The 13,895-nt window shown below is 54.1% G+C and overlaps 2 protein-coding genes across 3 annotated transcripts in view; one reads left to right on the forward strand and one right to left on the reverse strand.

Annotated features, from left to right (window-relative positions):
* The window catches only part of FANCA (Fanconi anemia, complementation group A), a 77,381-nt gene extending 74,534 nt beyond the window's left edge, over positions 1-2,847 (forward strand). The window contains exons 36-40 of the mRNA XM_011927977.1: positions 304-409; positions 835-910; positions 1,129-1,285; positions 1,442-1,534; positions 1,710-2,847. Coding sequence (XP_011783367.1) covers positions 304-409; positions 835-910; positions 1,129-1,285; positions 1,442-1,534; positions 1,710-1,817 — 540 coding nt within the window. The 3' untranslated portion in view covers positions 1,818-2,847. The remainder of the gene's footprint in view (positions 1-303; positions 410-834; positions 911-1,128; positions 1,286-1,441; positions 1,535-1,709) is intronic.
* The window catches only part of ZNF276 (zinc finger protein 276), a 17,391-nt gene continuing 5,347 nt past the window's right edge, over positions 1,852-13,895 (reverse strand). For both annotated transcript variants that reach the window (XM_011927975.1, XM_011927976.1), the window contains 7 exons: positions 12,056-12,134; positions 10,476-10,559; positions 6,831-6,941; positions 6,687-6,762; positions 6,249-6,366; positions 2,498-2,597; positions 1,852-2,425 (listed from right to left, as the gene is read on the reverse strand). In XM_011927975.1, the coding sequence (XP_011783365.1) occupies positions 2,155-2,425; positions 2,498-2,597; positions 6,249-6,366; positions 6,687-6,762; positions 6,831-6,941; positions 10,476-10,559; positions 12,056-12,134 (839 nt within the window). In that variant the 3' untranslated portion in view covers positions 1,852-2,154. The remainder of the gene's footprint in view (positions 2,426-2,497; positions 2,598-6,248; positions 6,367-6,686; positions 6,763-6,830; positions 6,942-10,475; positions 10,560-12,055; positions 12,135-13,895) is intronic.

Consider the following 13,895-nt stretch of genomic DNA (forward strand, 5'->3'; position numbering starts at 1 on the left):
CTCGGCCTCCCAGAGTGCTGGGATTACAGGCGTGAGCCAACGTGCCCGGCAGGGCCTTTCTTTTAATGCCTTATTTCAGGACATGGTGCAGCAGCCTTCGTGTGGGTGCTTGAAGTCCCTGGCCTCCTACCTGAGCCTCTTCTGTCCAGAAGCCCAGTGTTATCTTCCATAGGTTGTCACCAGTTTTAAGACTTTCAATAAGCAAAGAAGAAATGCCTTCTTCTGTGCTGAGGGCTGTGCCCCCCTACCCACGGAAGCACAGCAGGTCGGCCATTCTCAGGGTTGCTCTCCTGCGGTTTACAGAGTGCCACGGACCCATCGAAGGCTTTACATGTTTGTGCTGCAGTCCTCGAGTGTTTAGAGAAGAGGAAGATATCCTGGCTGGCACTCTTTCAGTTGACAGAGAGTGGTGAGAAACACTGCTGAGGCGCGGATGCGGAGGGCTGCTCTTTTCAGAGGCAACTTTCAAATGGTTAAGAACGAGCCCTCCTGGAGGTTCACTCATTCATTTTTATGACTTTATCTTTTTGCTAAGTTTATAGCTCCATTTCAGTTGGGACAGATTAAGTACAAACGTGTAAGATAATTTACTGGCTCACTGGTCAACCCCAGGACCAATGGCCTATCATGGGGACTGCCTCTCTCTGCCCCACACCCCCATCCTCTCCCAGCTGCTGACGGGTGCCCGGGTATCCTTGGCTCAGGCTGTCCACCCTGCACCACCCCCAGAGCCAGGCCTCCCAGGGTACACGTCCCAACCCCCAGGGGTGTCCCCCAGCACTGGTAACAGGCAGAGACGTCCAGAGTTGCCTGAGCCACCTCTTGGTGTTGCAGACCTCAGGCTGGGGAGACTCCTCCTCCGCGTGGCCCCGGATCAGCATACCAGGCTGCTGCCCTTCACGTTCTACAGGTACCTTCACCTACAGGCTGCTCAGGGAGCAGGGCACAGCCGTGCATGGTCAGGGCAGGGGCGGTGTTTCCCAGACCCCCATCTTAGCAGCTCTTGCTCTCCCACCAGATGGGAAGGGTTGCCTGTGCCTCTGCTGCACAGATGAGCAGTATCCCTTGGCCTCACTCGCTACCTTTCCAGCAGTCTGTAGCCACTCGTCACCATGTCTTTACTTCTAGTCTTCTCTCCTACTTCCACGAAGACGCGGCCATCAGGGAAGAGGCCTTCCTGCATGTTGCTGTTGACATGTACCTGAAGCTGGTCCAGCTCTTCGTGGCTGGGGACACGAGCACAGTTTCACCTCCAGCCGGCAGGAGCCTGGAGCTCCAGGGTCAGGCAGGTGCAAGGGCCAGTCCCATCTCCAGGGGAGCTCGCCGCAGCCTGAGGCTCCTTCTGCCAAAGAATGTTCCAACACAGAATGCAGATTATGGGGGACACACCAGCCCTGGTTCAGTGTCTTCTAACCTGTGACTCTGCCTGTTTTCTCTCTAGCGCAACCCTGTGGAATTGATAACAAAAGCTCGTCTTTTTCTGCTGCAGTTAATACCTCGGTGCCCAAAAAAGAGCTTCTCACACATGGCAGAGGTAACGTCAAGATACCCACCTTGGGCCACGTGGGGGACATGAAAAAATCACAGCTGCCTGGGCCATGTGTCCGCCCGGCTGGCAATGCGACTCCACTCTTTCTGCCAGAGCCCCTTCCCTGTGGTCTGAGGCCCAGTGGACGGCATGGGCTGAGGACCTGCTCCTCTCTTCACAGCTGCTGGCTGATCGTGGGGACTGCGACCCAGAGGTGGCCACTGCCCTCCGGAGCAGGCAGCAGGCTGCTCCTGACGCTGACCTGTACCAGGAGCCTCATCTCTTGTGAGAGGACCTGCCACTGCACACCAGCCCAGCTCCTTTGTAAATAATTTATTACAAGCATAACACGGAGCTCTTGTTGCACTAAAAAGTGGATTACAAATCTCCTCGATTGCTTTAGTGGGGAAAAGGAATCAATTGTTTATAAACTGTCTGGCCCCAAGTCACTCAGTATTTGTAGGAAAATAAACCACTGGTCCCAGAGCAGAGGAAGGCTACTTGAGCTGTACACCAAGGGTGGGCAGCACCCTCCGACCCTCCCATGCAGTTGCGCACGAAGGGTGAGGCTGACACGGCCATTGCAGAGTCCAGGCTGCTAGAGGTGCTCATCCCCACTGCTGTCCTCAGGTGGGTTCTGGCTTCACCACTTGGTCCTCTGTGGTCACAGAGGGGCTCGGTGGCCCAGGTGGTGGCTCCGCCTCCAGGGGCAGGGCCTTGTCCTGGGTCTGTGTCAACGGGTGCACCATGGACATGTGTACGTTGAGGTTGTGGGCCTTCTCGAACCGCCGGCCACACTGGTCACAGGCAAAGTCCAGCTCAGTCTCAGCCTTGTGTTTGGTCATGTGGTACTTGAGGGACGCCCGCTGCCTGCACTGGAACCCACAGACCTCACACCTGGGGAACAGAGGCAGGTAAGAAGGTGCATGGGCCAGCCACAGCCCTGGGGAGGGCCTGGCTCACACTTACTGCAAAGGCTTGGCTCCTGAATGTCGCATTTGGTGGACGAGAAGGTGCTTCCGCTGCTTGAAGGTTTGTCCACACTCGTCACAGATGTAGTTCCGCACCTCTGAGAGAGGAGAGTCCAGTGAGTCCAGGCCCCTGATGCTCCAACCTCCCGGGGGGACGCCGACGACAACGTAAAACATCACAGCCCGGAAGAAGTTTCCGCACACCATACAGTGGGCCCAAGCAAGGGGCCTCTGAGGGCCGCATTTATTAAGATCTTTAAACTGCTTGATATACACTGTCATGGCTTCATCAGCCGTGTGCATGTGAGGATGATTTTTAAAGAAACTTCGGAAATCTGTTTCCTTAAACACAAATTTTTTTTTTGAGATGAAGTCTCGCTCTGTTACCCAGGCTGCAGTGCAGTGGCACAGTCTCGGCTCACTGCAACCTCCGCCTCCCGAGTAGCTGGGACTACAAGCGCCCGCCACCGTGCCCAGCTGATTTTTGTATTTTTAGTAGAGATGGGGTTTCATCATATTGGCCAGGCTGGTCTTGAACTCCTGACCTCGTGATCTGCCTGCCTCAGTCTCCCGAAGTGCTGGGATTACACGCATGAGCCACTGTGCCTGGCCTACAAATTCTTAAAGGACACCGTATCACTAAGGCTGTATAGATCACTGACTGTCACAGCTATGGCTGTTCTCTAGAATTCATCTCCATATGAGAGGGGTCCACACCCAAGGGCGGGGGTTATGCAAGGCTGGAAACCTCACAGCCTCGAACAAAGAGATACCACTTTCTAGTCAGACCCATTCACCCTATGCTGCCTCCACAGCTGTCAAGCCCCAAGACACTTTTCCCTGCAGAGGGAAACTCTACCTTGACATTTTACTCGACCCTGTTTTTTTTTGAGACTTGAGTCTTGCTCTGTTGCCCAGGCTGGACTGCAATAGCCCAATCTCAGCTCACTGGAACCTCCACCTCCCAGGTTCGAGCGACCTTTTTTTTTTTTTTTTTTGAGACAGTCTTGTTCTGTTGCCCAGGTTGGAGAGCAATGGTACAATCATGGCTCACCATAGCCTGGAACTCCCAGGCTTAAGTGATCCTCCTGCCTCAACCGCTCAAGCAGCTGGGGCCACAGGTGTGCGCACCACCATGGGGGGCTCGTGCAGTGGCTCACAGCTCAATCCCAGCACTTTGGGAGGCCAAGGCAGGCGGATCATGACGTCAGTTCAAGACCAGCCTGGCCGACATAGTGAAACCCCGTCTATACTAAAAATACAAAAATTAGCTGGGCGTGGTGGCGGATGCCTGTAGTCCAAGCTACTCGGGAGGCAGAGGCAGGAGAACTGCATGAACCCAGGAGGCAGAGGTTGCGGTGAGCCGAGATTGTACCACTGCACTCCAGCCTGGGCAACACACTGTCCCGGAAAAAAAAAAAAAAAATGGGGCTGGGAATGGTGGCTCATGCCTGTAATCCCAGCACTTTGGGAGGCTGAGGCCGGCAAATCACCTGAGGTCAGGAACTCGAGACCGGCCTGGCCAACATAGAAAAACTCGCCTCTACTAAAAATATAAAAATTACCTGGGCGTCACGGTGGCTCACGCTTGTCATCCCAACACTTTGGGAGGCCAAGGCAGGTGGATCACGAGGTCAGGAGATCGAGACCATCCTAACACGGTGAAACCCCATCTCTAGTGAAAATATGAAAAATTAGCTGGGCGAGGTGGCAGGTGCCTGCAGTCTCAGCTACTCAGGAGGCTCAGGCAGGAGAATGGCTTTAACTCGGGAAGTGGAGCTTGCAGTGACCTGAGATTGTGCCGCTGCACTCCAACCTGGGCGGCAGAGCGAGACTGCTTAAAAAAAAAAAAAGGACCCCAGCGTGGCAGCGGATGCCTGTCATCCCAGCTACTCGGGAGGCTGAGGCAGGAGAATCACTTGAACTAGGGAGGCGGAGGTTACAGTGAGCCAAGATCGTGCCACTGCACTCCAGCCTGGGCATGTAAGAGTGAGACTCTTTCTCAATCACTAAATTAAAAAAAATCTTTGGTAGAGACAGTCTTACTATGTTGCCCAGGCTGGTCTCAAACTCCTGGCCTCAAGCAATCCTCCTGCCTCAGCCTCCCAAGTGCTGGGATTACAGGCATGAGCCACTGCGCCCGGCCTGATTTCAGGTTTTTAAGGAACTGCTGGTTGTGACCATCAGTGAATGGACAGATGCAGAGTCCGAATAACCAAACACAAGGAACTGCTGCCATCAGGAGAGATGTGGGAGAACCCAAAAAAATAACAACCCGCATGTCAGGAGATGATCCAGCAGTAAAAATCAATCCCAATGAAAAAAGACTTTCTGTAGTAAATTCAAATAAGAATAAATAATTCTTATTAATTCTGTAATAAGTTCAAAACCAAGGAAAACTATTTTAAGGATCAACATACAGTTGTCCTCAGCTGGTTCCCCCCCGCACCCCAACCCTTACCAAAATCTGCTCATACTCAAGCCCCAAAGTTAGCCCTGCAGAGACCCTACAGAACCTGCACTTCTGAAAAGGCAGCCCTCTGAATACCAGGGATTCGAGTCCCTGACCACGTATACGTGGGTCCACGCAGTTCAAAGAATTTTTTTTTTTTTTTTTTTTGAGACAGTGTCTCACTGTTGCCCAGGCTGGAGCGCAGTGGTGTGATCTCAGCTCATTGCAACCTCCACCTCCTGGGTTCAAGCAATTCTCCCACCTCAGCTTCCCAAGTAGCTGTGCCTCCAGGCGTGCGCCACCACGCCCAGCTAATTTTTGCATTTTTAGTAAAGATGGCGTTTTACCATGTTGGCCAGGCTGGTCTCGAACTGCTGACCTCAGGTGATCCACCCACCCTGGCCTCCCAAAGTGCTGGGATTACAGTGTGAGCCACCGTGGCCAGCCAAGTTTGTCATTTTGAAAACATACCCTTGTTGGATTATAAAAGTAACTTGTACATTATAGAAACTGTGAAAAACAAGACAGGCACAGAGCACCCTCAGTCACAATTCCCCCATCCACCTCCTGTCTTAATGAGACGAGCTACACACACGTGAAGCAGCAGAACCACCCATGCCTCCCGCCTGTCCACACGGGCCGCTCCCCAGAGGTGGCATGGCTTCATGCCTTCTACCTCCCGCCTTCCCTTTTAAGAGACACTTGTTTGGGCCAGGTGTGGTGCTCACACCTGTTATCTCTGTACTTTGGGAGGCCGAGGTGGGTGGATCACTTGAGGTCAGGAGTTAAAGAGATTGGCCTGGCCAACATGGTGAAACCCTGTCTCTGCCAAAAATTACAAAAATTAGCAGGCGTGGTTGCAGGAGCCTATAATCCCAGCTACTCGGGAGGCTGAGGCAGAAGAGTCACTTGAACCCTGGAGGCGGAAGTTGTGGTGAGCCAAGATGGCGCCACTGCACTCCAGCCTGGGCAACAGAGCAAGACTTCGTCTCAAAAAAAATTAAAAACTAAAGTGACCAATTTGCAAAGGGACACCAAGATGGCTTGGCTGTCGGTTTTGACAAACTGCCTAGATCCTGGGGAAGTCAGGAATTCCTCCCATCACAGGAAAGGGCAGATTCACACGGATGCCCTACTCTAGCCCTCATCCACCTGCGTGACTGTGAGTACCTGAGGCCCCATCAGCCACCTGCACACGATCCCCAACTCTTGGGGGGGGGATGGGTACCAGGAAGACGGGAAAGCAGGTCACGTGCCCCTGGCTGTCACCGCGCGGTGAGGCTGATGACAGCAGTACCTGTGTGGATGAGCTTCACGTGCCGCTGCAGGTAGCGGTCGATCATGAAGACCTTGTTGCAGCCAGGGTGGGGGCAGGGCCGCTCCCGGACCTCCTCATGGTGCTCCTTGATGTGCTTCTGCAGGAGAGACTCAGTGAGAGACCCGCAGAGCCTCACCCGGGCCCAGCGGCACGGGCCCTCGGCGGGTGGCAGCTGACGCCCCTGGAAGGAAGGCAGATCCAGCTCCTCCAGCTCCACCACTGGTTCCTCCACAGCTTCACTCCCAGACACTTCTAGACCCCCAGGGGGTGTCTCAAGCCTAAGTGTGGCCCCACATCTAGCCCAGGTCTCCGGTCACCTTGGGCACAAGTCTGAGTCAGGCTCTGCAGAAACACCCGGTCTCCCCCAGGCTCACACTGACAGCTGCGGGGCCCGGGTCAGGCACAGCCCGTGCTCACCTTCATGCCGTCCGCGCCTCGGTACACGGCTGTGCAGCCCTGGTAAGGACACTTGTAGATGGTGGGAAGCTCCTCCCTGCAACGAAGAGCAGGCATGGAGCCCGGCCCCGACAGGCAGGGCAGGCCTCGGGCTCCAGGCCTCACCTCTCACAACGAAGCTGCTTCTTCCATCCGGGCTTGGGTCCCGGCTTCTTCCGAATTCTGGGTTCTTCAGACTTCTTGGCTTCTTTGCTTTCACTCTTCTTACCAGAGACCCTGAAAAAAAGAGGTTCCCAGATTCAGTGGTTTCTGATCTCCATTTGAAAAAGGTTTCTTGTCTCTCCAACATGAGAGAGGGTTTTTTTTGAAGCTTCCCTGAGTTGCTTCTGTGCTGACTGACCCTCAAAATCTACCTGAAGCCACCAAAGCCAGAGCAACTCTGGACAGGAGGCCTCAGAGGCGAACACAGCAGAGGGCAAGGCGCAGGGCACAGCAGGGGTGAGTTCTGAGAACTGAAGCTTCATCCTGTGCTACACATAAAACCCAACACTGGAGATATCAGGAAAGATGGCAGAACAGACAAAGGGGCTACCTCTTTATCAAAATGACCTTAAATGCTAGGAAAAAGCTCAGAATCCACTCTCTGAAAACAGGACAGCTTGATTCCAAGCTCAAGCCACCAGCCGGGGCTTTGGAGGAACAGGTGCTGTTCCCCCGGAAGCACAAGGTGAGCAGCTGCCACTCCCGCATCCCTCAGACCTGCCCCCGCTGCAGGGAGCCCAGCCTGTGTTCCTGGAGCTGCTGGCTGGGACCATGGTGGGCAGGAGACCTTGTCCTCCAAAACTTGGGGGTCACGCATTTTACTTGGTCTGGCAAGTCCCCGAGGGACCAGCAAATGCAGAAGCGTCCAGTGTACGTCTACTGAAGACTTAGAGGAGAGATACACTTGTGGTTCCTTTTTGGATCCAGATAAGGATAGGGAAGGAAATCCCTCAGGAAAAGAAGGGAACTTCACCATGATAAAGCCTCGACGTGAAACCCACAGCAGACGCCACACTCGATCGTGAAAGGCTGAAAGCTCTTCCTCCAGGACGAGGAAAAGACACGGGTTCTCTCACCTCTGTTCTCAGCACAGCACTGGAGGCCCTGGCCAGAGTAACTGAGCAAGGAAAACAGAAAAATTCTCCCTATTCACAAATGACATGACCTTGTATGTAGAAAACCCTAAAGATCCACATACAGAAAAACCCTAATAAATGATTTCAGCAAAGCTGCAGAGTGTAAAATCCAGACACAAAACCCAGTTATGTTTCTATGTATTATCAACGAACAATCTAAAAAGGAAATTAAGAGAACAATCCATATGGAAAAGCATGAAAAAAGTAATTTACACTGCCGAGTCCAGTGGCTCACACTGGCAATCCCAGCACTCTGGGAGGCTGAGGTGAGAGGCTCGCTTGAGCGCACAAGGCTGCCATCAGCCATGATCGTACCAATGCACCCCAGCCTGGGCAAGAGCATGAGACCCTGTTGCTAACTGCCCTTCTCTTTAAAGAGTGCACTGAGGCTGGGCACGGGGGCTCACGTCTGTAATCCCAGCACTTTGGGAGGCTGAGGTGGGCGGATCACCTGAGGTCAGGAGCTTGAGACCAGCCTGGCCAACGTGGGGAAACCCCATCTCTATTAAAAATACAAAACTTAGCCGGGTGTGGTGATGCACGCCTGTAATCCCAGCTACTCAGGAGGCTGAGGCAGGAGAATCACTTGAACCCGGGAGGTGGAGCTTGCAGTGAGCTGAGATCGCACCACTGCACTCCAGCCTGGGTGACAGAGCGAGACGCCATCCGAAAAAAAAAAAAAAAATCACTGAAAAGAACTGTGTTGACTTTGCACAGGCTGCACCTTCTCTCCCTGTCCCTGATAACTGGTTTTCATGATCTGGCCGCATGTCCCTCACCTGCCCTGCCTGCCTGGATTGGATGGCCCCTTGTTTGTTGAGTGGCTGGCCATACGGTTCCCACACTGACCGCTCTCCTCCTCAGCACAGGAGGCTTCAGAGCACCCGCAGTCTCTGTGCCCGTGTGTCTGGGACGGGGATCCTCGCAGACGGGGTGGGCTGGGCTCAGGCCTCGCTGCTGCTTGTCAGTTCTTCCCCCATGAGGGCGCAGGCCCTGGTCTTCACCTCTGGCTGGAACCACTGACCCCTCATTAACACATCATTGCCCCAGCTGAGGGTGCAGGCGAGCTTGCCTGCTAGAACACGAAGGTCAGAGTCGAGAAGACTGAGAGGCAGCACATGGGCTGGGGCTGTGCAGAGGCCCTTCTGGGTTCCCAGGGGGGTCTCACTGTAGCAGCTGAGGAACCAAGTGCCCCTGGCACTCGCCGCAGTCAGGAGGCCATGCTCGCTGCCACCCAGTCCTGCCTCCTGCGCAGCGGTCCCCACTGAAGTCACCCCTTTAACTAGAGGTCTCTGAAAACACGTCTCCTGTGTCTCTGTCCCAAAGCACGTCTTTGTTTGCACTCCTGGGGTCCAGAGGAACTAGAGACGCAATCTGAGTGCGCCGTCCCTGTCACGGCAGCAGGAGCTCGGCAGAGAGGACCCTCCCCTCCTGAATCTGCCCCTCTGGAAAAGGCTCACCTGGCCCCTCCCATCCCAGCTCCCAGCCCTCCTCTCACCAGCATCCCCAGACCCTCTGGGCAGCAAGCCACAGAAACATTCTCAGGTGTCCTGGGATTTGAATTCAACCTGGGGGGGGTCACAGGGAGTGGGGGCTTCTAATCAGCAGCCCCAGGCGGCACCCCAGCCATGATTCCTGGGAACAAACCTGAGGGTTGGGACCCCCGGGCACCTTTTCTGGGCCTGACCAGTTTTCTGTTCATGCTGAGGCCCCTGCAGCCCCTCTGGCTCAGTCCTGCCCTCTGCTTCCGACCTCTCTCCGGCCTCCTCCTCGGCTCCTGTTTCTCTTTTCAGAACTTAACAGCATCAGAACTTCAAGGCAAAGGGCAGTTGACCTCTCAGTCTGCACTGCAGGGTTCCAGCGGCGGACTGTGGTACTCAGAGCCGCCTGCCCTCTGGACCTTTGTTCTGGACTGAAATGCTCAAGGACAGGGACCGGGTCAGTCGCCAACCACCTGGGAGTGTTCTGGGTACTCCTGGGTACAGGGTTGCAAAGAAAACAGCACAAGTGAAAACCAGCCCTCACTACCAAGGCCTGTGTTCTAACCAAAGAGAGAAAACATAAATCCCTAAAAACAAAGTCAAAACAAGGTCACAGAAGTGACTCAAGAAGGAAGTGGACCGTGGCTGCCTGGCCATGGACGTCAGTGACGGAGTCGTAACTGTGAGGGTGACAGAGCTGGGTCCTCGGGCCTCAGGATGCACACAAAGCAGAAGCGATGGGGTGGGGAATTCCAGGGGGGACACTGGGGTGTGAACCCAGAGCAGGACTGGCAGAAGGGACCTGAGAGCCTCGTTCTCAAACGAGGCTGGGTTTTGTCAACAGAGACACCTGCCGTCCACTGCTGGGACTCTGAGGCAGCCCTAACCCGGCCTGCTGGTCACTTCACAGCGCTGAGACCAGGTCCCAGCTGCAAACCACCAGGAGGACCCACCTTTTCACCTGCTCACCTGCCCCGCCCCCTGCCTCCCAGCTCACTGAAGGAAGCCACATTTCACCAGGCTTGGGAGATCCGGACACAAAGAGAGTGAACTGAGGGTACGCACAGCGGGGAGTGAGAGCCCCTGGGGCACAGGCGGGTGTCTAGGTCACCCAACGGATGCCTCCAGCAGATCCCGGGCTGCCCACTTACTTCCTTTCTGGGTAAGGCTCAAAGGACTCATCCGAAGACTGGGTGTTTTGCTTCTTGTCATTTTCGTCTTCACTCAAGACGTCTCTAGGAATGAAGAGAGAATCTTCAGCAAAGCCCTGGGCCTGGGCAGTAACGGTTCCAACAACACCCCCTGCCTGAAGATTACCACATGGACCCCCATGTCCACGTTTGAGTTCTTCTGAAAATGTCTTAAATCTAAAATCCCCAAAGTTCCAATCTCATTTCCGAACGCAAAGGACCGACCAGGCTCACAAGCCAGCAACCCCCACAAGCCACGCGCTCCGGGCACCAGGACACTGGACTTGGAAAGAGCACTTTCCACAGCAGCCCAGAGGGGTGGAGGCTCTCCAAGCTGGCTTCCTGCTAAGCAGACTTTGAAAAATCAACCACCTCACCCCGTAACTGCGAACCCCTATGCAGCTGATGGGTTTGCCATGAGCCACTTCTAAGCTGACGAAACTGGCCGGGTGTGGTGGCTCACGCCTGTAATCCCAGCACTTTGGGAAGCTGAGGCAGATGGATCGCCTGAGGTCAGGAGTTCAAGACCAGCCTGGCCAATGCCGGGAAACCCTGTCTCTACTAAAAACACAAAAATTAGCTGGGCGTGGTGGCGGGCACCTGTAATCCCACCTACTGGGGAGGCTGAGGCGGGAGAATCGCTTGAACGCAGAAGGTGCAGGTCACAGTGAGCTGAGACGGCGCCACTGCACTCCAGCCGGGGCAACAGATTGAGGCTCAGTCTAAAAAAAAAGTTCACCAAAGGGAAAAAAAAAAGACTTTGGCCTTTATGCTAAAACTTGAGTTGTGGTTTCGTCTCCTGGTGGTCTTGAGGACAGCCTTAGCCAGCCCAGGTGCCTCCTGGCACCTGCCCGATTTCATCACTGGACACCCCACTGGGATTGCCCCCCAAACTGGGCTGTCCTCATTTGGATGAGGTGCGTCTGTGTTGCAGCCAAGGTTGACAGGAGAGAGTGGAAATGGTGCAAACCCCAGCCTGGCACAACTGCCCTGAGTGGCACTTGGCTGAGAGGCAGAGGCGGCCCAGGGAGTTTGCAGACACTGATGGGGTCCCTTCTGAGGCCTGTCCTCCTCCAACACCTCCTCACGGAGCCTCTGCTTCAAGTCGTAACAGTGTCGTAGTCAAGGGCTAAAGTCAGGGTTCCTCTACTCCAGAAACAGCTGGAGCGAACACAAAACTATAACCCTAAAAGAGAAAAACAGCAGCAGAAACACAGGACCCAGCCACAGAGTGGTTTCAACAAACTCACTTCTAGGCTGCTCCAGGTCAGAAACCCTATCAAGCTCCCTCTGGAGCTGCCTCAGGTCTGGCGGTGCCCTCTGGCACCCAGGAAACCACCAATCAGAGACAAGAAGCCTCGGAAGCTCCCCAGCCCCTCCTCTCCTCCCACCTCGAGAGGAGGCGCGTCCCAACCAGGGAACAGACAGCCGGCCCCTATGATGGCTTAGTTTGGGACCAGGGCATGGGCAGCTAGCCCTATGATGGCTGTTTGGTTTTTGAAGGAGAAACGTTAGGCTATTTAAACCCACTCTTCTCTCACCCCTCAGAAAGGTCACTGAACTCGTCTTTTACCCGATCATCCGAGGTTGAAGATGGAACCTGCTTCTCACCCAACTGCCCTGAGAAACAAAGAACAAGGTCCTGTCACCAACACGGAGCACAGAAAGGTCTCCCCTGCCAGGAGGTACAACTCCACTACTGATGGCCAGAAGGGAGCCTGGGGTCCCTGACCCGCACGTTTCCCCCACCTTGGCCCCATCCCTGCCAAGAGTGCTACGCCGCCTCTGATCCTGTCCTGCCAGCCCAGCGTCCAGAAACACACAGGCAGCAACAAGCATCAGAACCCTCAGGAACAGCAGAAGCAGAAAGCCCAGTCCTTCCTTCCACAGACTCCGATCCAGTCCTTCTAGGACAGCCTGGACTTGGTGGATGTTCTGAGACATTTAAAAAATTACTGGGCCAGGTACGGTGGCTCATGCCTGTAGCAATCCCAACACTTTGGGAGGCCGATGCGGGCGGATCACAAGGTCAGGAGAATCGAGACCAACCAGCCTAACAGGGTGAAACTCCGTCTCTACTAAAAATACAAAAAATTGGGCTGGGCGCGGTAACTCATGCCTGTAATTTCAGCACTTTGGGAGGCTGGGGCGGGCAGATCACCTGAAGTCAAGAGTTCAAGATCAGCCTGACCACCATGAAGAAACCCCATCTCTTCTAAAACATACAAAATTAGCCAGGCATGGTGGTGGGTGCCTGTAATCCCAGCTACTCAGGAGGCTGAGGCAGGAGAACTGCTTCACCTGGGAGGCAGAGGTTGCGGCTCACCGATATCACACCACTGCACTCCAGCCTGGGCAACAGAGTGAAAGTTCGTCTCAAAAAAAAAAAAAAAAAAACTGGCCGGGCGCGGTGGCTCAAGCCTGTAATCCCAGCACTTTGGGAGGCCAAGACAGGCAGATCACGAGGTCAGGAGAATCGAGACCAACCAGCCTAACAGGGTGAAACTCCGTCTCTACTAAAAATACAAAAAATTGGGCTGGGCGCGGTAACTCATGCCTGTAATTTCAGCACTTTGGGAGGCTGGGGCGGGCAGATCACCTGAAGTCAAGAGTTCAAGATCAGCCTGACCACCATGAAGAAACCCCATCTCTTCTAAAACATACAAAATTAGCCAGGCATGGTGGTGGGTGCCTGTAATCCCAGCTACTCAGGAGGCTGAGGCAGGAGAACTGCTTGACCTGGGAGGCAGAGGTTGCGGCTCACCGATATCACACCACTGCACTCCAGCCTGGGCGACAGAGCGAGACTCCGTCTCAAAAAAAAAAAAAAAACTAAAATAAAAATACAAAATACAAAAATAAAATAAAAATACAAAAAATTAACCAGGTGTGGTGGCACGAACCTGTAGTCCCAGCTACTCGGGAGGCTGAGGCAGGAGAATCACTTGAACCCGGGAGGCGGAGGTTGCAGTGAGCTGAGACTGTGCCACTGCACTCTAGTCTGGGCAACACAGCAAGACTCCATAAATAAATAATATTACTGTTCTCTTGGCCAGGCCTGGTGGTTTATGCCTATAATCCCCGGCTTTTGGGAGGCCAAGGCAGGAGAATCACTTGAAGCCAGAAATTCAACACCAGCCTGGACAAAACAGTGAGACTCCATCACTACTTAAAGTAAGTTTCCTTTTTTTTTTTTTTTTTTTTTTTGAGATGGAGTCTTGCTCTGTCACCCAGGCTAGAGCGCAGTGGCAGGATCTCAGCTCACTGTAATCTCTGCCATCCAGGGTCAAGCGATCCTCCTGCCTCAGCCTCCCAAGTAGCTGGGACTACAGGCGCCTGCCACCACGCCCAGCTAGTTTTTTTTTTTTCTTTTGAGATGGA

The sequence above is a fragment of the Colobus angolensis genome, unplaced genomic scaffold (assembly GCF_000951035.1).
Source record: "Colobus angolensis palliatus isolate OR3802 unplaced genomic scaffold, Cang.pa_1.0 Scaffold76, whole genome shotgun sequence".
Lineage (NCBI taxonomy): Eukaryota > Metazoa > Chordata > Mammalia > Primates > Cercopithecidae > Colobus > Colobus angolensis.